This window comes from Montipora capricornis, chromosome 11, assembly GCF_036669925.1.
Source record: "Montipora capricornis isolate CH-2021 chromosome 11, ASM3666992v2, whole genome shotgun sequence".
NCBI lineage: Eukaryota > Metazoa > Cnidaria > Anthozoa > Scleractinia > Acroporidae > Montipora > Montipora capricornis.
In genome coordinates, this window is record NC_090893.1 from 20,804,272 (window position 1) to 20,829,138 (window position 24,867).

Here is a 24,867-nt window from a genome sequence, read left to right on the forward strand (position 1 = left end):
CACTAATTTGTAAACCACCTTAGGGGATGGCGGAGCGGATTTTGTATTGGGGGGCTAATAAGGGAATTCTCCGCCAAAAAATTTTGAAATCTTGAAGCTCGGAAATGCTACTTTCAGCATTCTCAACGAGATATCAAAAAACAAACGTCGATCAACGCTAAAATTACAGGTTTTTTACTTCTTACTTATCTTTTGCTTGATATTGGAGGGGCTAAAGCCCCCCAGCCCTTCCCCTGCTCCGCCGACCGTGACCTTATACCACCTTGCCTTGGGTAGCTTCGCTGCATGTACGGTGTGATTTCCATAGATAATGCCGTCCTCGATGTAAAGGCGAACAAAATATGGCTTTTTTTGCGAGGTTGAAAATCTAACAACAAAGAACTTGTATGATCCAAAGTAGTGAAAATGCCTCAGGTTGTCAAAACGTTACTGCATGCTATCCCAGGCCGATCAATCTCGACAACCTATTTAAACCTTTATTTGCAATCCTTTGCTCAAAACATTTACAACTCTCACTCAAAACAACAAACGGAATTTCCGCTGTGCAATTCAGTTTGCAATCAGTTAAATTTCATTTACCATGCGAAACACATTTGTTTATTTTTCAGTTTCAATCACAGTGATTCCATTTTAAAACCAAAATTCCCATTTCTCGTTTCTTTACTCTTTGCCATATGCTAGAATGCCATCTGAAAGAACAGTGTCTAATATGTTGGGATATTCAATTTGTAAGGAAGATAATTGAATCGATTTTTTATTTGTATACTGATGTTTCCCGTCTGAAACGATGGAGTAGTGTTTCTTGCTTCCAGCTTGACTTTCGTTGTGGTACCATAATACACATTGTCTTGGTACACGTGATGATGGGACAGAGCAGCGTTGGTCAGCCAGATGCATTCATAAATAGTCGGGTCGCTGACACCAATAAACTCAAATTCATTGGCAGAATACTTGACGTTCTCATCTCTCCCAGTAAAATGAGGCTCATAGTAACTTATGCCACTTGCGCGATGCCCGTAGTTGCTTCGCTGTACGATATGATTTCCGTAGATAACAACGTTCTCAAAACCATCGTTTAGACAGTTTTTGGTTTTATTGTGAGTGTACATCAGGATTCCCGTGCCGTCGATGTAATTGCGGGCAAGCCACAGGTCTTCACCATTACGAGCTTTGATGCCACCCGAGGGGTCAGCTGGCCAGCCTCGGGCGTAGTTTTTCTCAAAAACCATTGTTTTGAACCCTTTGAGATACACCACGTGGTCTTTGTGAAGGGAACCAGTGTTGGGACTTCCGTTGAAAACATTTTTAAATATTCTCATTTCTTCGTCGCATTGGTCATAAAGGCAACTCTTAAAGAAGCCTTGGTCATCTGCAAGATTGTAGTGAGTCTTAAGAAATCCTAACTTCTGTTTTTGAACGAGCCAGTCCCTTGCTGGTTCAAGTTCGGTGGACAACCAGTCTACCTTACTCAAGGCGAGCCCACAAACGTTGTCGTTAAAGCTTAATCTTTTTGTCTTGCTAAATTTGGACGCAACTCCAAATGCGCTTGAATCGCGCAAAAACACACATCTCTCCACCGTACAGTTTGTAAGGTGTGCCAGTTTCAATTGTTGCTTCTCTGCATTCGTTACAGTTGGACTTGCCGTTGAAAAGAATACACAGCTAAACACTTCAATATCGTTTGTAGATGATATTCCCTGGGCTCCACCATTAAATTCCACACGAATTCCATCAAGCCACAAATGTTTCAATGCAACTGCGTTCACAGGTGAGGCGTTATATATTTTCTTGGCATATGGTATTGATGCCTTGATGATCGCAATACCACTCTCCGTGCCACTAATTTCTACGGAGCCGCGGATAACAATGTCTCTGCTCACCAGGTATTCACCAGGAGGAAAGAAAACCTGATTATTGCTGGTTCTTGCTGCGTGGTTAATGATAGCCTGAATGGCGGAAGTGTCATCGCTTGTTCCGTCTCCAACAGCAGCTGCTAAATTAGCCCCAGGTTGCTTCACGTTCGTCACTCCAGCAGGGCCGTTATCTGTCATGGACAGGAAGTTGGGGGCTAAGAAACAAAAACATCGAGAAATACTCAATTCTCTTCCGGAGAAGTACATTTCTGGCCTTTGCGTGCGGATCGTATCACCTCGTGACAAAACTTAATTCTTTTGCTCATATTCTTTTAAAAACCTTGTACGAAAGTAAAAACCGCACATGTTTAAAAATGGGAAAGTGTAGTCAGGAGATGTCATAAGTTCTATGCAAAAAGGTTCGCCTTTGACTCTTGATAATTTTGAACAGACGTTTCGGCTAATTCTTAAGCCTTCATCAGTGATATGAAAGCGAAGTTCGTTATCATACGCTGTTTAAATTAACGTAGCGCGAAGATTGCGCGCGTGGTCTCGTGCCTCCAATTCTGACTTTACTCCACCCATTAGAACTAAAGCGGGCTACAAAATAGCTAGAAAGGCAGGCCTTAAGTACTTGAGACTGCGAATAATTTATCACATTGCCATAATAACACCAAGGCTTTAACTACAAGGGTTTAAGATTTGACAGTTAAACTTGAATCCAAACTGTCGCGCGAACGTCTGCGTGCACTTAAGAAACAATCAACCACAGCTACATCTGAGAGGATTTCACAAACATATACAAAAAACTTCAATCAACTGACATACAACAAGAAACCCAACCCACCCGTAGTAGACAAAGGAAAATGGGTTCTTAACGTATCACAACGCGCTTTGGGTCCGATTGAAATTACAGCCCTCGAGAAAAGCCTGTTTCAATAGACCACTTTCGATATATTAAAATTCAGTCCGAAACAAAGGGCGTCATCTCGAGGCTCTGGGGAATAGATATAAGGATTTGTATGAGTTTATTCCCCAGAGCCTCCAGATGATGCCTTTTGTTTCGGACTGAATTTTCATATATCGAAAGTGGGCTATTTCTGCATCGCTTCAAAGAAAATTCCCGTCGCAAAAATCTTATCTTGGGTTGAAAATGACATTTTCAGTCTCAACCAAACGGCAAACGACACAATACGCTTTTCTGTTGCGAACATTCTTAAGAACTGTAAAGTACCTGGGACAGTCAACATAACGAAAGAACAGGAGATAGCGTTACATAACCTGAGAAAAAATGAGAGTGTAAAGGTCCTTCCAGCCGATAAAGGAAGATCAATAATTGTGATGGATAGCGATTAGTTCAAAGGAAAAGTAGTCGTTTTATGAAATGACACCAAAACGTATTTGAACCCCACAACCAGTGTTGAAAAAGATCTTAACATCAAGAACAAGAACGACTGCACAGCACCACAATTTGGCCCAAATTAAATTTATACAGGAAACTGCACTGCAGTAACTCAAGACCAGCATTTTTTTTTTCGGTCCGACAATTCACGAAGCTGGAAGGCCATTGCGACCCATCACAAGCAGTATTGGTAGTCCGACGTATGCAGTGTCCAAATATCTGGTTCCCGGGGGGGGTACTTGATGTATCCCTGGTTGGGGAGGTGCGGCGCGGCCCCTCATACCCCGATCCTGTTTAAGACAAATATCGCTGATTTTCCTACCCATTTTAAGACAGAATTCCGATTTTTGATACCCTGTTTAAGACATTTAACCCAGTTTAAGACAAAAATTGATAAATCGATACCCTGATTAAGACAAAAAATGATAAATTCGATACCCTGTTCAAGACAAAAATCCCGAAAAACATACCCTGGCTGGCCGCACGTCCCCATTAAGCCCTTATAAGGGAGTACCCCCCCGGGATCTGGTTTCAGTCCTGTCACCTCTTAGGAAAAACACAATTTCACAGCCCAAAACAGTTCCGTTTTCACATAGCAAATAAAGCAGCATTCTATCACCAGCAAAAAAGTCATGGTCTCCTTCGATGTGAAGTCTCTGTTCATCTCCATACCAGTGGACTTAGCCCTAACAATAACTAAGGAGAGCCGGGCTACAACAAGACCAGAATCTAGCAGAACGTACCATTCTTTCTGTTGACAACATCTTGAAACTTTCAGACTTCGTACTCAACCACAATTACTTTAAATATGATCTAGACCACTACAAACAAATTTTTGGATGTGCCATGGGTTCTGCCATTAGTCCAGTTTTAGCCGACCTGGTTATGGAAGAAATTGAGCAAACAGCAATCTCCACATTCCCACACCATCGACCGAAATGGTGGTTTCGCTATGTTAACGATAGTCTTTCTTGTTTAAAAAAGGATCAAGTCGACGAGTTTCACGAACATCTGAACTCAGTTAACCGAAATATACAGTTCACTTTGGAATTAGAAAAAAACAATGGGCAAGACTTACCTTTTCTAGACACCATTACAAGTAGACGCGGCACGGAAATTCAAGTGGATGTTTACAGAAAACTGACACACACCGACCGTTATCTCGATTTCTTTTTCGTGTCACCCTTTGTGCCACAAAAGATCCGTGGTTAACACTTTGCTGAAAAGAGCAAACAACATCTCGTCAACGAATAAAGGAAGACGAGAAGAAACGCAACGAGTCAAAGCCGTTCTGTAAGATAACAATTATCCCATGTCCTTTAATTATTCAATACTGTTAACCAAACAACCGCCCGCCGATAACAACTTCCATGGCTTTGTAGTGCTGCCGTATGTACAGGGCGTTTCCGAGAAAATAGGTCACATTTTGAAACAACAAAAAGTCAAAGTAGGTGACAAACCACAACTAATCATCAACAGCCTTTTTCCGCGTTTCTGATCAAAACCCCAAAGTTGCCAGCCGTGTCCACCATTTCAGCCACATCATGAACTTGAAAATCTCAAGGTCGTTGGTTTCGAAGCTAATTACCACAAATTGAAAGCCGTTGAATGCGATCGCAAGAAACGTACTTTATAGATTTTAACGGCTTCCATTTTGCTCCCAAGGAAACTCATATTTTCGAGGCCTATATGTTGACCGTGAAAACGGAGATATTATCAAGTTAAAAACGACGGTTAAAGAAAAGAAAGCCCCTTGTTGAATATTTGCACACACTGAAGAGAACTGAAAGAGTCTTGCGAAGAAATGAGGCTGAAATGACCGCTGAGTGGAACAAAATTTTGTCCTGCCTTTGTTGCTATAGCTTGCAGTTGAAGAATATAAGAGTATTCGTGTACTAAGACTGTACCTGGTACCAAAAATGTTAATCAAGTCTTGTACGTAATTCGTTGTTTCTAAAGACTAGCTGATGCGCGCTACTCATTAAACATTAACGAGGGTCTCAATGGGGTAGTGACTTTTACAGCTAACGGTTAAATTTCAAGCATTTTTACGCCCAACGGTTAAACCCCATTGAAACCCCTCATAAACTGGTGAATGCTTTGACTGGCATTTCTCCTACATTCGTAATTCTTATGTAAGAAAACCCAAAGAGGTGGATCAATACTCCTAGAAATGGCCACGCTCTGCTAATGTGTATTGCCAGTACGACAAAGACAAACAACAATGCCAAACCAATGTGCTTCTTTTAACGTACATGTGTTTGATTGCTTTTTGATCACGTTCTGCCGCACTTCTTTGCTATGGCTGCGTTGTTTCCAGTTGAGTTTTCCAAACAACTTTCCAGAAGAGCTGCGTCCCATCCTATGAGAAAAAGAACAGTTCAGGAGTAAAAGCTATCCAGGTTTTCCTCCATTTTTTTGTTGTGTCATATATCTCAGCACTCACCAAAGAACGAAGATGACGCTTCCAAACAGAGCTACTACTAATGGTTTCATTATGTTTAGGGATTTGAAAGAAGACAATTCCTCTAATGGCGTGACGGTAAACTAAAGGTATTATAACAGTTATCACCAAACTGAGAACGTCAAATACTGTGAAATTTAAAAATCATGGCAAATTAGCTCATTTCGTTAAAATCGACCGTGATATGGGACCATGAAGTCATCTGCTCGCATCCCAGCGGGTGCCCACAGGAACCAGTGATTTTTCTTTGACTTTGTGATGAAACTCTCCATTTTGGTTCAAAGAGTCTTCATAAATTTCTTAGGGTGTGTCGCTTATTAACATTCTCGTCATTTGAAAACGGCGTGTGTCTAGCGACACTGCAAAACTGGAAAGGCCTCCATGAACACTGAAGGCGGTGTTTAATAACAAGAGGTCACGTTTCAAGCCGTTTCTGGGAAGTGGGCAACTAAACTACTGTATTAGATAATAGTTAATTGAGGAACTGGTTATGAAACCTGGCACACTTCAAAAGAGAGAACAGGACTACCGCAACTGGTGTTGGAAGGGTCACGACCATGCACAATCCCCCGAAGCTATTTTGTTGGTTAAATGAGTTTCAAATTTTGAAAATTGTGTGTTGTGGAAGTCTGGTTTTGGCCAAAATCCCATAAATGTACTGTATTTTAAGACGCGTTTTTCCGCCCAAAAACGAGGCGAAAGGACGGAGGGTTAATAAATGTCGAAAAATGTAAATTGTGAATGGCGGTCCTTTTAGGAGATTTTATTTGCCGTTAACGCCCTATTTCCCTCAGAGGGAAAAGGACGAGATGATGATGATGATGATTTGCGGTTAGCATCCTGTTTTGTACTGATTTCTTCACTCGTTTGGTCAGGCAACTACTGTTAATTAGGGTGGCTCAAACCTGTTTCAACACTTTCAGGAGACCTTGTTATTACAAGTATTGACACTACAACACCTCATCATGTAACACCAATGCTATGGTACCATAAAAAACATCAATTGTTGCTAAAAAAGATGCAGTCATTTTTGTGACGTAACAAGTTACCATGGCAACAGAAAATCCTCGCAAAAACACCCTATTCCTGCTTTGCACCCACGTGATGAGACCGCCATGTTGGTGTACAAAACGATAGAAAATGGCCCCACAAGTTTTGCATAATAATAGAGTCGAATTCCCGAAAGACATTTCACCACATTGTTCTGTAGACTCACATGGCTGCCGTGACGTCAGATACAAACTATCAATATTTTAGCTTTAGTTGCTCATATTAGCTTAGCATAGGTCAACTAGTGGAATCTTTTTTGCGAATTTCTTGCGTTGACATTTCCGAAAGTACTCAGAATTAAACCCGCCGTACACTAGAGCTATCAGCAAAGTTTCACTCATGACTGCTGGCGGAAACAAGTTCCTCCAGTGTGCTGTGGCGTTTTGAGCGATAATGTTCACGCGTACCATCGGCTCCGAATATTCAACATGTTGAAGACTAGACGTCTCTACAGTTCTGTGCTTAGTTACCTGGCCTTTAAATGAAAGTGAGGCTGGTGTTGACCTTGCTCCAGTTATGGTACAGACCTCCCTTCTTTTCTTATGTTAATGGTGTTGTTGTCATGCTAATTAGTAATAATTTACATAAGAAAAGCAGTGAGGTTTCAATCAATACAAGGTGAACTCCAGCCTCACTTTTATTCGTAGGCCAGGTAACTAAGCACACAACTGTAAAATGGACTATTTTGTGCATGAGTGCATTTCATTCACGTGTCCTCGCGTGTAAAGCTGTCAGCTTACAATATGAGGCAAATACGCATGCATGTTACAAATGTTTTCGGTCGGTCAAAAAGGTGCAGTCACCATAAAGGAGAAAATCAGCATGTCTTTTCGCAATATTTTGTCTTCGAGTCTTCAAAGGATACGTTGCCATTCAAAACAAAGTAACTTTAAGGTAAGGTAGTCTCCTTCACAGAAGTTTTTTGGATGTCACGGAACACTCCCAGCAAAGAACGAGAGTCGCGGGACGCCCCAATAACGGCAGCGAAGGAGACTAAAGTTAAGGTGGCTCCTAACAATTTCAACGGCTTGAGCTTTAATCCTTTAATGAGTGTTAATGAGAAACTGTACCACTAAATGTCAATGTTCGAATCTCATCTTAAACGGTAATATTGTTAACAAGTGTCGATCATTGCAGTGACTCAATCAGTTATCATGGCAACCAAAAAGCTTATCGCTTAATCTTTGCAGAAACTCTTAAACCTGTTATGACCATTTGACGAGTAAAGACTTCTTAAAACACTTTCGTTCCTTTCGTTTTAAAAATGGAGAAGAATTTACTCAAAGACATTTGAACTTTGCTTAAAATCAGATGCTTGGGAAGAAATTCTAGTGATCGCAGTCGCCACGGTGCCTTCGATTGCTGCAGTGTCGGTGCCTTGTCTCTGGTATCAATTTGTCCATTTCTAGTCAAAGCAAACTAAAGGGTTGCAAGGCTGGCATGGTTCAAGTCTATTTTTGAAGTTGTGTCTGTGCGGGAAGAGGGAGAATACACTTTACAGCCTCTGCTGGCTGTTGCATGTGATATCCAACAACAAAGGAGCTTGCTGACGTAGATGTCTTGCTAGAACTAAGCTTTCTGCTTTTGTGGCGCCCGGGTTAGTTTACTACGCTGAGCTTAGTTCATTTATTACAATGACAAATTTTGGTTAAAGATTGATCCGGCTAGTTCACCAACAGAAATATTTTCCCCAGGAGACTGCAGTCGACTGGCACTAGATTGCCCTATAAACGAGAAGTTCTTTTACTATATACATGATAGAGAGGTTTATTTAGGGAATTTCCTTCTGTCGTAGAATCTGAAAAACGTCACGGGTGCCCATAGAGCAACCAGTTCATTCATCTTCCAGTTTTCACATTTCGACATTTCGGAAGCATTGCAAAGTTCGGAATTTTTTTTTACAAATGGCGGGCCATATTACCCTAGACTCTTTGCATCGCATTGACTCCATCGACTGTTCGTCGCCTTTTAACTGGCTGCAGTTTGCGGACGACTTAGTACTAATATCGAAAAATACCACTGGTGTACAAAGGCTTATCAATATCCTTCAAAAATGCTGTGGAAATTTTCCATTGAAAAGTAACTATAAAAGAACTCTAGGCAACGACACGGAGAACAACGCATGAAGAAAAGGATTTTCTGCCAATGATGATAGTCAAATCATCTCCACTGCTTCTTAGTGACACCTTCAGGGACGGCGGAGCGGATTTTGTATTGGGGGGCTAATAAGCAAAGTGTCGGAGACGGTAACTTGTAGGGGGCTCTGGGGGAATTCTCCGCAAAAAGTTTTGAAATCTTGAAGCTTGGAAATGCTACTTTCAGCATTCTCGACGAGATATCAAAAAAAATAAACGTGGATCAACCGTAAAATTACACATGTTTTACTTCTTATTTTTATTTTTTCCTTGATATTGGAGGGACTAAAGGCCCCCAGCCCTCCCCCGGCTCCGCCGTTCGTGACTTTACACCACCCTGCCTTAGGTAGCCTCGCTGAACGATGTGATTTCCATAGATAATGCCGTCCTCGATGTAAAGGCGAACAAAATATGGCTTTTTTTGCGAGGTTGAAAATCTAACAACAAAGAACTTGTATGATCCAAAGTAGTGAAAATGCCTCAGGTTGTCAAAACGTTACTGCATGTCAACGATGACAGTTCTTTTGAGAACGATGCTATCCCAGGCCGATCAATCTCGACAACCTATTTAAACCTTTATTTGCAATCCTTTGCTCAAAACATTTACAACTCTCACTCAAAACAACAAACGGAATTTCCGCTGTGCAATTCAGTTTGCAATCAGTTAAATTTCATTTACCATGCGAAACACATTTGTTTATTTTTCAGTTTCAATCACAGTGATTCCATTTTAAAACCAAAATTCCCATTTCTCGTTTCTTTACTCTTTGCCATATGCTAGAATGCCATCTGAAAGAACAGTGTCTAATATGTTGGGATATTCAATTTGTAAGGAAGATAATTGAATCGATTTTTTATTTGTATACTGATGTTTCCCGTCTGAAACGATGGAGTAGAGTGCCTTGCTTCCAGCCTGACTTCCCCTGAGGTACCATAGTACACATTGTCTTGGTACACGTGATGATGGGACAGATCAGCGTTGGTCAGCCAGATGCAATCATAAATAAATGGGTTGCTGACACCAATAAACTCAAATTCATTGGCAGAATACTTGACGTTCTCATCTCTCCCAGTAAAATGAGGCTCATAGTAACTTATGCCACTTGCGCGATGCCCGTAGTTGCTTCGCTGTACGATATGATTTCCGTAGATAACAACGTTCTCAAAACCATCGTTTAGACAGTTTTTGGTTTTATTGTGAGTGTACATCAGGATTCCCGTGCCGTCGATGTAATTGCGGGCAAGCCACAGGTCTTCACCATTACGAGCTTTGATGCCACCCGAGGGGTCAGCTGGCCAGCCTCGGGCGTAGTTTTTCTCAAAAACCATTGTTTTGAACCCTTTGAGATACACCACGTGGTCTTTGTGAAGGGAACCAGTGTTGGGACTTCCGTTGAAAACATTTTCATATATTCTCATTTCTTCGTCGCATTGGTCATAAAGGCAACTCTTAAAGAAGCCTTGGTCATCTGCAAGATTGTAGTGAGTCTTAAGAAATCCTAACTTCTGTTTTTGAACGAGCCAGTCCCTTGCTGGTTCAAGTTCGGTGGACAACCAGTCTACCTTACTCAAGGCGAGCCCACAAACGTTGTCGTTAAAGCTTAATCTTTTTGTCTTGCTAAATTTGGACGCAACTCCAAATGCGCTTGAATCGCGCAAAAACACACATCTCTCCACCGTACAGTTTGTAAGGTGTGCCAGTTTCAATTGTTGCTTCTCTGCATTCGTTACAGTTGGACTTGCCGTTGAAAAGAATACACAGCTAAACACTTCAATATCGTTTGTAGATGATATTCCCTGGGCTCCACCATTAAATTCCACACGAATTCCATCAAGCCACAAATGTTTCAATGCAACTGCGTTCACAGGTGAGGCGTTATATATTTTCTTGGCATATGGTATTGATGCCTTGATGATCGCAATACCACTCTCCGTGCCACTAATTTCTACGGAGCCGCGGATAACAATGTCTCTGCTCACCAGGTATTCACCAGGAGGAAAGAAAACCTGATTATTGCTGGTTCTTGCTGCGTGGTTAATGATAGCCTGAATGGCGGAAGTGTCATCGCTTGTTCCGTCTCCAACAGCAGCTGCTAAATTAGCCCCAGGTTGCTTCACGTTCGTCACTCCAGCAGGGCCGTTATCTGTCATGGACAGGAAGTTGGGGGCTAAGAAACAAAGACATCGAGAAATACTCAATTCTCTTCCGGAGAAGTACATTTCTGGCCTTTGCGTGCGGTTCGCATCACCTCGTGACAAAACTTAATTCTTTTGCTCATATTCTTTTAAAAACCTTGTACGAAAGTAAAAACCGCACATGTTTAAAAATGGGAAAGTGTAGTCAGGAGATGTCATAAGTTCTATGCAAAAAGGTTCGCCTTTGACTCTTGATAATTTTGAACAGACGTTTCGGCTAATTCTTAAGCCTTCATCAGTGATATGAAAGCGAAGTTCGTTATCATACGCTGTTTAAATTAACGTAGCGCGAAGATTGCGCGCGTGGTCTCGTGCCTCCAATTCTGACTTTACTCCACCCATTAGAACTAAAGCGGGCTACAAAATAGCTAGAAAGGCAGGCCTTAAGTACTTGAGACTGCGAATAATTTATCACATTGCCATAATAACACCAAGGCTTTAACTACAAGGGTTTAAGATTTGACAGTTAAACTTGAATCCAAACTGTCGCGCGAACGTCTGCGTGCACTTAAGAAACAATCAACCACAGCTACATCTGAGAGGATTTCACAAACATATACAAAAAACTTCAATCAACTGACATACAACAAGAAACCCAACCCACCCGTAGTAGACAAAGGAAAATGGGTTCTTAACGTATCACAACGCGCTTTGGGTCCGATTGAAATTACAGCCCTCGAGAAAAGCCTGTTTCAATTTCTGCATCGCTTCAAAGAAAATTCCCGTCGCAAAAATCTTATCTTGGGTTGAAAATGACATTTTCAGTCTCAACCAAACGGCAAAAGACACAGTACGCTTTTCTGTTGCAAACATTCTTAAGAATTGTAAAGTACCCGCGACAGTCAACATAACGAAAGAACAGAAGAAAGCACTACATAACCTCAGCAAGGATGACACTGTAACGGTCCTTCCAGCCGATAAAGGAAGATCCTTAGTTGTGATGGATAGCGATCATGAGTTCAAAGAAAAAGTAGCCGTTTTATCAAATGACACTAAAACGTATTTGAAATTAACGAACAAGAGATTGAACACCACAACTATTATTGAAAATGATCTTAACATCAAGAACTAGAACGAAGGCACAGCACCGCAATTTGGCCCAAATTTATACAGAAAACTGTCCTGCAGTAACTCAAGACCAGCATCTTTTTACGTCTTCCGAAAATTCACAAACCTGGAAGGCCATTGCGACCCATCACAAGCAGTATAGGTTAGTCCGACGTATGCAGTGTCCAAATATCTGGTTTCAGTCCTGTCACCTCTTAGGAAAAACACAATTTCACAGCCCAAAACAGTTCCGTTTTCACATAGCAAATAAAGCAGCATTCTATCACCAGCAAAAAAGTCATGGTCTCCTTCGATGTGAAGTCTCTGTTCATCTCCATACCAGTGGACTTAGCCCTAACAATAACTAAGGAGAGCCGGGCTACAACAAGACCAGAATCTAGCAGAACGTACCATTCTTTCTGTTGACAACATCTTGAAACTTTCAGACTTCGTACTCAACCACAATTACTTTAAATATGATCTAGACCACTACAAACAAATTTTTGGATGTGCCATGGGTTCTGCCATTAGTCCAGTTTTAGCCGACCTGGTTATGGAAGAAATTGAGCAAACAGCAATCTCCACATTCCCACACCATCGACCGAAATGGTGGTTTCGCTATGTTAACGATAGTCTTCCTTGTTTAAAAAAGGATCAAGTCGACGAGTTTCATAAACATCTGAACTCAATTAACCCAAATATACAGTTCACTTTGGAATTAGAAGACACCGATGGGCAAGGCTTACCTTTTCTAGACACCACAACAAGCAAACGCGGCACTGAAATTGAAGTGGATGTTTAAAGAAAACCGACACACACCGACCGTTATCTCGATTTCTTTTCGTGTCACCCTTTGTGGCACAAAAGATCCATGGTTAACACTTTGCTGAAAAGAGCAAACAACATTCCGTCAACGAATAAAGGAAGACGAGAAGAAACGCAACGAGTCAAAGCCGTTCTGTAAGATAACAATTATCCCATGTCCTTTAATTATTCAATACTGTTAACCAAACAACCGCCCGCCGATAACAACTTCCATGGCTTTGTAGTGCTGCCGTATGTACAGGGCGTTTCCGAGAAAATAGGTCACATTTTGAAACAACAAAAAGTCAAAGTAGGTGACAAACCACAACTAATCATCAACAGCCTTTTTCCGCGTTTCTGATCAAAACCCCAAAGTTGCCAGCCGTGTCCACCATTTCAGCCACATCATGAACTTGAAAATCTCAAGGTCGTTGGTTTCGAAGCTAATTACCACAAATTGTAAGCCGTTGAATGCGATCGCAAGAAACGTACTTTATAGATTTTAACGGCTTCTAGTTTGCTCCCAAGGAAACTCATATTTTCGAGGCCTATATGTTGACCGTAAAAACGGAGATAGTATTAAGTTAAAAACGACGGTTAAAGAAAAGAAAGCCCCTTGTTGAATATTTGCACACACTGTAAAGAACTGAAAGGGTCCTGCGAAGAAATGAGGCTGAAATGACCTCTGAGTGGAACACAATTTTGTCCTCCCTTTGTTGCTATAGCTTGCAGTTGAAGAATATAAGAGTATTCTTGTACTAAAACTGTACTTGGCACCAAAATTGTTAAGCAAGTTATGTACGTAATTCTTTGTTTCTAAAGACTAGCTGATGCACTACTGATTAAACATAAACGAGGGTCCCAATTGGGTAGTGACTTTTACAGCTAACTGTTAAATTTCAAGCCTTTTTACGCCTAACGGTTAAACCCCATTGAAACCCCTCATAAACTGGTCAATGCTTTGACTGGCATTTCTCATGCTTTCGTAATTCTTACGAAAGAAAACCCAAAGAGGTGGATCAATACTCCTAGAAATGGCCACGCTCTGCTAATGTGTATTGCCAGTACGACAAAGACAAACAACAATGCCAAACCAATGTGCTTCTTTTAACGTACATGTGTTTGATTGCTTTTTGATCACGTTCTGCCGCACTTCTTTGCTATGGCTGCGTTGTTTCCAGTTGAGTTTTCCAAACAACTTTCCAGAAGAGCTGCGTCCCATCCTATGAGAAAAAGAACAGTTCAGGAGTAAAAGCTATCCAGGTTTTCCTCCATTTTTTTGTTGTGTCATATATCTCAGCACTCACCAAAGAACGAAGATGACGCTTCCAAACAGAGCTACTACTAATGGTTTCATTATGTTTAGGGATTTGAAAAGCAGTTTAAGGAAGATCTTTTTTTCAAGAAGACAATTCCTCTAATGGCGTGACGGTAAACCAAAGGTATTAAAACAGTAATCACCAAACTGAGAACGTCAAAGACTGTGAAATTTAAAATGGCAAATTAGCTCATTTCGTTAAAATCGACCGTGATATGGGACCATGAAGTCATCTGCTCGCCTCCCAGCAGGTGCCCACAGGGATCAGAGATTTTTCTTTGACTTTGTGATGAAACTCTCCATTTTGGTTCAAAGAGTCTTCATAAATTTCTTAGGGTGTGTCGCTTATTAACATTCTCGTCATTTGAAAACGGCGTGTGTCTAGCGACACTGCAAAACTGGAAAGGCCTCCATGAACACTGAAGGCGGTGTTTAATAACAAGAGGTCACGTTTCAAGCCGTTTCTGGGAAGTGGGCAACTAAACTACTGTATTAGATAATAGTTAATTGAGGAACTGGTTATGAAACCTGGCACACTTCAAAAGAGAGAACAGGACTACCGCAACTGGTGTTGGAAGGGTCACGACCATGCACAATCCCCCGAAGCTATTTTGTTGGTTAAATGAGTTAAAAATTTTGAAAATTGTGTGTTGTGGAAGTCTGGTTTTGGCCAAAATCCCATAAATGTACTGTATTTTAAGACGCGTTTTTCCGCCCAAAAACGAGGCGAAAGGACGGAGGGTTAATAAATGTCGAAAAATGTAAATTGTGAATGGCGGTCCTTTTAGGAGATTTTATTTGCCGTTAACGCCCTATTTCCCTCAGAGGGAAAAGGACGAGATGATGATGATGATGATTTGCGGTTAGCATCCTGTTTTGTACTGATTTCTTCACTCGTTTGGTCAGGCAACTACTGTTAATTAGGGTGGCTCAAACCTGTTTCAACACTTTCAGGAGACCTTGTTATTACAAGTATTGACACTACAACACCTCATCATGTAACACCAATGCTATGGTACCATAAAAAACATCAATTGTTGCTAAAAAAGATGCAGTCATTTTTGTGACGTAACAAGTTACCATGGCAACAGAAAATCCTCGCAAAAACACCCTATTCCTGCTTTGCACCCACGTGATGAGACCGCCATGTTGGTGTACAAAACGATAGAAAATGGCCCCACAAGTTTTGCATAATAATAGAGTCGAATTCCCGAAAGACATTTCACCACATTGTTCTGTAGACTCACATGGCTGCCGTGACGTCAGATACAAACTATCAATATTTTAGCTTTAGTTGCTCATATCTGAAAAAGGAACTTGGTGAATCCCCATTTTTTGTTGCACAAAAGTGATTAGCGAACTCTCTGCAAAGTTTAAAAAAATTCTGTGGAGCGGATTCAGAGCAATTATTTAAGGTGGCCCTGAATCTGCTCCACAGAATTTTCTTTGCAGAAAGTTTTATTTCGGCATGCTGATTATATTTCAGAAATAAAAAGTGGGGGTCACCGAGTTCGTTTTTAAGGTATGAGCTGCTAAAGCCAAAATATGGGGTGTTTTTGCAGGGCTTTCCGGTTTCCACGGTAACGTTTTACGTCACAAAAATGACCGAATCTTTTTTAGCAATAATTGGTGTTTGATATGGTACCATAACATTGCTGTTAAGTGGCGAAGTGTTGTAGTGTCAATCATTCTAATAAGAACGTTTCTTGGAAGTGTTTAAACTGGTTTGAGCCACCTTAAGGTTGTCATTTGTATTGTAAACATCTGAATGGATCATAATGTACATTTTTGGCTATTTTATCATTTGACAGTTGTACATCATTCAAGATTTATGAATTTCCATACTTGTTTTTTATTTGGTGATTAAATATTTCCTTGAAATATATAATTAGCAATATTTAATATCGAGTGTCTTACAAATGTTAAAGCTGACAGCTTTACACGCGAGCACACTTGAATGAAATGTTCACTAGTGCACAAAATAGTCCATTTTACAGTTGTGTGCTTAGTTACCTGGCCTATGAATGAAAGTGAGGCTGGAGTTGACCTTGTTTGATAGAAACCTCACTGCTTTTCTTATGTAAATTCTTACTAATTAGCATGACAACAACACCATTAACATGAGAAAGGAGGTCTGTATCATAACAAGGTCAACACCAGCCTCACTTTCATTTAAAGGCCAGGTAACTAAGCATACAAATTGACCTGCTCCCAACTGTGTGGCTTCATAGCTCAGTTGGTAGAGCTAGCATTGCACTGGCATCGCTGAGCTCATGAATCCGCCTGAACTTTAAAGGTTTCTGTAAGAGACAATTGCTTAAATTGTCCAGATAATTGCAAATATTTCTTCCACCTTCCTTTCTAAACTGGTTTAGCTTAGCATAGGTCAACTAGTGGAATCTTTTTTGCGAATTTCTTGCGTTGACATTTCCGAAAGTACTCAGAATTAAACCCGCCGTACACTAGAGCTATCAGCAAAGTTACACTCATGACTGTTGGCGCAAACAAGTTCCCCCAGTGTGCTGTGGCGTTTTGAGCGATAATGTTCACGCGTACCATCGGCTCCAAATATTCAACATGTTGAAGAATAGACGTCTCTACAGCTCTGCGCTTAGTTACCTGGCCTTTAAATGAAAGTGAGGCTGGGTGTTGACCTTGCTCCAGTTATGGTACAGACCTCCCTTCTTTTCTTATGTTAATGGTGTTGTTGTCATGCTAATTAGTAATAATTTACATAAGAAAAGCAGTGAGGTTTCTATCAAAACAAGGTCAACTCCAGCTTCACTTTCATTCATAGGCCAGGTAACTGAGCACACAACTGTAAAATGGACTATTTTGTGCACGAGTGAACATTTCATTCCAGTGTGCTCGCGTGTAAAGCTGTCAGCTTACAATATGAGGCAAATACGCATGCATGTTACAAATGTTTTCAAATAAGAATGGCTACTAGCAGTTTTAATAATTGTCTCTTGGCAATACACCTTATTTTAGGTATTCTATTTTATTTTAGGTATTCTTTTGTTTTTATTGAAATTAGACCATGATGCCTCTTTCAAGGCAAAATATTCTTTTGAATTTTCAGCTCAAGAACGAGGCATCAAAGGCTAATTTGAATAAAAACAAAAGAATATTTAAATAACGGCCATTTTGGAATGAGGTCTATGAAATTTGACTATACGTTACATCTGCGGAACAGGCACTGGAACTTGTTGGAAGGCTCGCGGCATTTCCTGACTTGCACTGAGGAAACGAGTCGCTAGCTCAGGCAATTGCAACGATATCTTAGAAGACATTAGAGTGAAGGAGGAAGTCAACCATGACGGACTTTGATAGAGCTAAACTTTTTCCCCCAACAGTGTGCGCTCTCATTGGTTACTTCGAGGTCACATGACAGCTAACAATAAAACTCTTTCCCGCCAAAAGTCTCTGAGCGGGCAACAGTGCAAAATCTATGACGTCAGAGGGTATCAGTGCACTGTTACCCGCGAATGTTGACCGACGACCGCCGTAGCTGTTGTCGTTGCACGTTTTTCTTTTTGTGCTATGTAACAAATCACTTAATGACTGGTCCCTCGGGAATCTCGGGAACCAAAATTAATTGTTTCCCTCGGGACCAGTCATTAAAGTCGTTAAAGCATGGAAGCAAGCATTGTCTTCATTTTCCTTGACATCAACGAAGCACGAACTTGTTTGTTTGTTTTCTTTGTGAGATTTTTCTTATTTTGACATTTAATAACTAAAAAGTCATTTTTGTTGAGTTGGTAATTATCGGATTAAGGGACTGGTACGTGATGATAAGAACAGTTCCTGTATAGTATTCCTCTTCCAGGTTATTTCTTTTTGCACTATTACTTTTCCGTCCTAACGTTACGTTTAACAATATAAAGAAGGAACAGACTATTAACTTCCAAACGTGTGAGGAGAAGTGCAAAACTGCCGTTAGTTAATTCACAACATGGTTTACACGCCCCCCGGCCTTAAGGAGGTTTGCCGAGTACGTACTCCATTAACCAGAGCGTCAGAAAGGTGGCTTTGAGTGCATGAACAATAAACATTGTACTCAACTTTGCGGCGCGATTTATCTTTTTTTATTTTCATCTGTTTTCCATAAATGTGCAGAAAATCTGGTGAGTAATTTGCCTCCGTGCGTGTAGGGTGATATTGGTTAGGTCTTTGCACTAAGCAACTGCAGTGCGCCAATATATGGATGTTGACATCGTTAGTGGGAAAACGTATGTCAAAGATAGCATGGATTGCAAATTTATCTACCACCTGAAACGTTACAATTCTTTCAATGCAAACCAAACAAGTTGCAACCGACTTAAAGAAAGTAATTCATGATTTTGAGCGCCAATTAGAGCTGAAAAAGCGCGCTCGAAAACTTTCAAAACATAACAAAGCAAACACCAAATTGCTGTGACATGCGAAGCCACATTGTCAGTGATCTCGTCCAAACCATGATTCTAAATCTTTTTCATGCAACCATTAGTTATTACTAAAGGTCAACCTATCAGTCTCATATCACAAATCTGCTAAAACGCAGTGTTTTTACCGTAACTTTAACTCCTACACAAGCAAATCAGATTTCCACGTTTCGCACCTTCTTTCAAATTCATTTTAACAAATCTCAGCAGTATGAAATTCAGAGAACAACGACGGTCGTGAATTTGATAAACTAGCGATTATAGGGCAATCTCCTTCTATGAGGATAACTTTAAAAGACTAGTACTGAGTCGGGCAAAATGACCCAGTCGCCATAAAGGAGAAAATCAACATTTTGTCTTCGAGTCTTTAAAGAAAACGTTGCTATCTATTATTTCCATAGATAATAACATCGTCGATGTAAAGGGCAACAAAACATGGCTTTTTTTTTAGAGACAGGGAGATCTAAATCTAACATCAAAGGACTTGTATGAACCAAAGTAGTCTGAAGATGGCTCAGGTTGTCAAAACGTTACTGAATGTCAACAATGAGAGTTCTTTTGAGAACGACGCTATCCCAGGCCGATCAATCTCAGTCCACAGCCTATTTAGACCTTTATTTACAATTCTTTACTTAAAAAATTTACAACAGTGTTTTCCGAGGGAGAAGCGGGAATCACTTCTTTTACTCACATTCACATTCAGTTAGCAATCAGTTATATTTCATTTACCACGCGAAACACATTTTTGTTTTTAATGTAATCACCGTGATTAAATTTCAAATCAAAATTCCCATACTCTGTGCCATATGCTAGAATGCCATCTGAAAGATCAGTGTCTAATATGTTGGGATATCCAATTTGTAAGGACGATAATTGAATCGATTTTTTATTTGTATACTGATGTTTCCCGTCTGAAACGATGGAGCAGTGTGCCTTGCTTCCAGCTTGACTTTCGTTGTGGTACCATAGTACACATTGTCTTGGTACACGTGATGATGGGACAGAGCACCGTTGGTCAGCCAGATGCATTCATAAATAGTCGGGTCACTGACACCAATAAACTCAAATTCATTGGCAGAATACGTGACGTTCTCATCTCTCCCAGTAAAATGAGGCTCATAGTAACTTATGCCACTTGCGCGATGCCCATAGTTGCTTCGCTGTACAATATGATTTCCGTAGATAACAGCGTTCTCAAAACCATCGTTTAGACAGTTCTTGGTTTTTCTGTGAGTGTACATCAGGATCCCTGTGCCGTCGATGTAATTGCGGGCAAGCCACAGGTGTTTACCATTACGAGCTTTAATGCCACCCGTGGGGTCAGCTGGCCAGCCTCGGGCGTAGTTACTCTCAAAAATCATTGAATTGAACCCTTTGAGATACACCACGTGGTCTTTGTGACGGGAACCAGTTTTGGGACTTCCGTTGAAAACATTTTTAAATATTGTCATGTGTTCGTCGCATTGGTCATAAAGGCAACTCTTAAAGAAGCCTTGGTCATCTGCAAGATGGTAGTGAGTCTTAAGAAATCCTAACTTCTCTTTTTGAACGAGCCAGTGCGTTGCTGATTCAAGTTCGGTGGACAGCCAGGCTACCTTACTCAAGTCGAGGCCACAAACATTCCTGGTAAAGTTTACGCTTACTGTCTTGCTAAATGTGGAAGCAACTCCAAATGCGCTTGAATCGCGCAGAAACACACATCTCTCCACCGTACCGTTTGTAAGGTGTGCCAGTTTCAATTGTTGCTTCTTAGCATTCGTTACAGTTGGACTTGCCGTTGAAAAGAATACACAGTTAAACGCTTTCATATCCTTTGTAGATGATATTCCCTGGGCTCCACCATCAAATTCCACACGAATTCCATCAAGCCACAAATGTTTCAATGCAACTGCGTTCGCAGGTGAGGCGCTATATATTTTCTTGGCATATGGTATTGATGCCTTGATGATCGCAATACCACTCTCCGTGCCACGAATTTCTACAGAGCCGCGGATAAAAATGTCTCTGCTCACCAGGTATTCACCAGGAGGAAAGAAAACCGTCTGATTATTGCTGGTTCTTGCTGCGTGGTTAATGATAGCCTGAATGGCGGAAGTGTCATCGCTTGTTCCGTCTCCAACGGCAGCTGCTAAAGTACCCCCAGGTTGCTTCACGTTCGTCACTCCAGCAGGGCCGTTATCTGTCATGGACAGGAAGTTGGGGGCTAAGAAACAAAGACATCGAGAAATACTCAATTCTCTTCCGGAGAAGTACATTTCTGGCCTTTGCGTGCGGTTCGCATCACCTCGTGACAAAACTTAATTGTTTGCTCTTATTCTTTTAAAAACCTTGTACGAAAGTATATACCGCACATGTTTAAAAATGGAAATAGTGCAGTCAGGAGATGTCATAAGTTCTATGGAAAAAGGTTTGCCTTTGACTCTTGGTATTTTTTAACAGACGTTTCTGCTAATTCTTAAGCCTTCATCAGTGATATGAAAGCAAAGTTCGTTATCATACGCTATTCAAAGTAACGTAGTGCGAAGATTGCGCGCGTGGTCTCCTGCCTCCAATTCTGACTTTACTCCACCCATTAGAACTAAAGCGGGCTACAAAATAGCTAGAAAGGCAGGCCTTAAGTACTTGATACTGCGAATAACACATTGCCATAATAACATCAAGGCATTAATAACAAGGCTTCAAGATTTGACAGTTAAATTTGAATCCAAACTGTCGCGCGAACATCTGAGTGCCCTTAAAGAAACTGTCAAACAATCAACCACAGCTACATCTGTACAAACCACAACTAACCATCAACAGCCTTTTTCCGCGCCCCAAAGAGCTAGACGATTCTGACCGCCATAAATCAGCCATAGTATACAAAATCAATTGCACACAGTGTAATTTTGTGTACTATGGCCAAATAGAAAGATCATTAAAGATCCGAATTGCAGAGCACAAAAAAGCAGTGGCAGGTTTTGACCAAAACTTCAAAGTTTTAAGCCATGTCTACCATTTCAGCCACATCATGAACTTTGAAAATGTCAAGGTCGTTGGTTTCGAAGCTAATTACCACGAGCGACTTTTCCTCGAAGCCTGGCACTCTACTTAAGACCCGAACGCTGGGAACGATCATATCGTACTTAGAGAAGCCTCGAAAGGCATCGCGCGAGGACGAATTGCATGGTCACGCGCTCATATGACTGATGAAGGCTTAAGGACTAGCCGAAACGTCTGTTGAAAAACATCAAGAGTCAGAGACAAACCTTTTTCCATAGAACATATACCGCACATATCACAAGGTTTCCTGGCAGTTTACAGTTTTTCTACAGGATAAAGATCGGACGTCAGTATTTAAAGGCGCCTTTGGTAGCCATTATTAGTCCCGTCAGACGGCAAGTCCGTGGACTACGTCCCCAACTCTTTTCGAACAGGGTTTTAGGTTTTTTAACGTCCGTTACTTATAGTAGTTTGCAAAGATGTAGCAGAGAAGGCCAACAGCTTACTGCAACAACACTGCCCAATGACGTGATCACCTATGTTCAGACAAAGTTCTTTATGTACAGCCAGCATGATCTCACTCACCACTATTTTAAGACTCTGGCTTTTGCTCCAATCCGGCGCTTTATCAGCTGAGCTAACTAGTCAGCGGTAAAGTAATTTGATGCGCCCGAGAATTAGAGTCACCGTTGAAGAAATTGAAAGCCGTTGAATGCGATCGCAAGAAACGTACTTTATAAATTTTAACGGCTTCTAGTTTGCTCCCAAGGAAACTCATATTTTCGAGGCCTATATGTTGACCGTAAAAACGGAGATAGTATTAAGTTAAAAACGACGGTTAAAGAAAAACTGTAAAGAACTGAAAGGGTCCTGCGAAGAAATGAGGCTGAAATGACCTCTGAGTGGAACACAATTTTGTCCTCCCTTTGTTGCTATAGCTTGCAGTTGAAGAATATAAGAGTATTCTTGTACTAAAACTGTACTTGGCACCAAAATTGTTAAGCAAGTTATGTACGTAATTCTTTGTTTCTAAAGACTAGCTGATGCACTACTGATTAAACATAAACGAGGGTCCCAATTGGGTAGTGACTTTTACAGCTAACTGTTAAATTTCAAGCCTTTTTACGCCTAACGGTTAAATTTTTGGCCCTTTTACGGCTAACGGTTAAACCCCATTGAAACCCCTCATAAACTGGTCAATGCTTTGACTGGCATTTCTCATGCTTTCGTAATTCTTACGAAAGAAAACCCAAAGAGGTGGATCAATACTCCTAGAAATGGCCACGCTCTGCTAATGTGTATTGCCAGTACGACAAGTAACAATTCCAAGCCAATGTGCTTCTTTCAACGTACATGTGTTTGATTGCTTTTTGATCACGTTTTTTCGCACTCCCTTGCTATGGATTCGTTGTTTCCAGTTGAGTTTTTCAAACAACTTTCCAGAAGAGCTGCTTCCCATCCTATGAGAAAAAGAACAGTTCAGGAGTAAAAGCTATCCAGGTTTTCTTTGATTTTTTTGTTGCGTCATTTATCTCAGCACTCACCAAAGAAGGAAGATGACGCTTCCAAACAGAGCTGCTACTAATGGTTTCATTATGTTTAGGGATCTGAGAAGCAGTTTAAGGAAGATCTTTTTTTCAAGAAGACAATTCCTCTAATGGAGTGACGGTAAACCAAAGGTATTATATATGTTGGCCCAGAAGGCTCAAACACAAACTAAAAAGAAAACTCAAACAAAAAAAAAAAGGAAACGCAAATTAAAAAAAAGGAAATGCAAATAATAAAAAGAAAACGCAAATAAAGAAAATGAAAACGCAAATAAAAACAAACTAGACCCTCCATAAAGCGTACACTGGGTTGCCTGTGGTACGTGTTACACAAAAGCAGAACGCACTGAATTGGGTGGTTTTCAGTGATTTTTTTTTCAATTTGGGGTGGGGGGGTCATTAAAACCATTTGAGGGTCACCCACATGTCGCGCTAGCAGAGGCCCTTTGGCTCACACGTTCGCACCATTAATTATTTTGTAATGTCCTGTCCCATTTTGAGGTCTTTTAGTTTTTTAAGCTTTGGTAATAAATCCAGTTTAAAGATAACAAAACACGCTGTTGAGTAAAATTCACTCGTTTCTTCTTTAAATAAATAGTCTGCAAAAAATTAATTGCAAATTGTTCTGATGGACATTTTCCAGTATTTCATGCATGTCTTGCAGTTGCACTAAGCAAACGTTTATTGCACACACTAAGAAAAGACTGAAGATGTTGTTTCCGCTTCATAATTCCTCTTCTCATTAGTCTAATCTGATTCCAGGTCAAAACATTGTTTGGCTTTACGTTTGCACCAAAAAGTACCGTAAAAGCCAGGAGTTAACAGAAAAAGACAAGCCAAAGACAGATGAAGGAAAAAAATAACATAGTTTATATATCTATATCCATATATATATTATATATCTCAATCGAATTCTCATCGAAAGATTAATGACAATCAATCGTAAAAACAAGAAGATTTCTGCAGTCTGTGACATTTATGATATTTTGTCAAAAGGAAGAGATTGATCACATGCTAGGCCATAAAGGTGCATGCGATCACCTTGTTTCAATTGAATGAACTACGGAAAAGAATGTTAATCATTCGTCGTTTTCAGAGTAAAACAACGTCTTTGGTTTTTTAATTTTGTTTTAATATTTAAATGAATATTTACATTTCATCTGTCGGGTCAGGAAGCCTTCTTTGTCGGATTCCTGAGAACGTATCTACTTTGACTTCAGGGTGAACTATTTACATAATCGCGAGGTTGAGTGGCTATGTAATTGAAAATCTGAACATCCACGAGATACAAAAACAGACTTGCGAATTATCGCAAACCACAATGCTGACAAGCACAAAAGCAGAAGAAATGGTTAATAAATATGAATTTTGTTACTATCTGAATGTTTTTGGGTTAAAGTAAGGGATATATTTTCACGCAAATGATGTAATTTCAGGACACTCAAAATTCGCAAAAAGCGTGAATTTCATGTAAATAATCTTCCCACTAGCAAGTCCTAGCAATAAATTGTATTTACCAGGAAGTTAAAGAAATATTGTTGGCTTCCCAAATAAATGTCATTTCACAATGACGGTAGTAGCCAAAACGCGGGCCCGGGGCCGGGGTCGCGGTATCTGCTTTTTTTTTCCAATTTTTTTTGTTTCAATT

At 40.5% G+C, this 24,867-nt stretch overlaps 3 protein-coding genes across 4 annotated transcripts; all 3 read right to left on the reverse strand.

Annotated features, from left to right (window-relative positions):
• Positions 1–434: 434 nt before the first annotated feature.
• LOC138023990 (alginate lyase 7-like) lies at positions 435–5,932 on the reverse strand. 2 transcript variants are annotated; one of them, XM_068871073.1, is made up of 3 exons: positions 5,702–5,932; positions 5,511–5,617; positions 435–2,068 (listed from the first exon to the last, which is right to left on the reverse strand). In XM_068871073.1, exons 1-3 carry the CDS (start codon positions 5,749–5,751, stop codon positions 705–707), a joined length of 1,521 nt encoding a protein of 506 aa, XP_068727174.1. In that variant the 5' UTR covers positions 5,752–5,932; the 3' UTR covers positions 435–704. The 2 variants fall into 2 exon arrangements, with proteins under 2 accessions (XP_068727174.1, XP_068727175.1); XM_068871074.1 differs by lacking the exon at positions 5,702–5,932 and adding an exon at positions 4,334–4,474 and having other exon boundaries at positions 5,511–5,623.
• Positions 5,933–9,438: 3,506 nt separating this feature from the next.
• Positions 9,439–14,407, reverse strand: LOC138023925 (uncharacterized). Its single transcript, XM_068871010.1, has 3 exons — positions 14,259–14,407; positions 14,068–14,174; positions 9,439–11,072 (listed from the first exon to the last, which is right to left on the reverse strand). The coding sequence occupies exons 1-3, from the start codon at positions 14,306–14,308 to the stop codon at positions 9,709–9,711; spliced, it is 1,521 nt and encodes a 506-aa protein (XP_068727111.1). The 5' UTR covers positions 14,309–14,407; the 3' UTR covers positions 9,439–9,708.
• Positions 14,408–19,293: 4,886 nt separating this feature from the next.
• Positions 19,294–23,370, reverse strand: LOC138023924 (uncharacterized). Its single transcript, XM_068871009.1, has 3 exons — positions 23,217–23,370; positions 23,026–23,132; positions 19,294–20,896 (listed from the first exon to the last, which is right to left on the reverse strand). The coding sequence occupies exons 1-3, from the start codon at positions 23,264–23,266 to the stop codon at positions 19,530–19,532; spliced, it is 1,524 nt and encodes a 507-aa protein (XP_068727110.1). The 5' UTR covers positions 23,267–23,370; the 3' UTR covers positions 19,294–19,529.
• Positions 23,371–24,867: the final 1,497 nt, after the last annotated feature.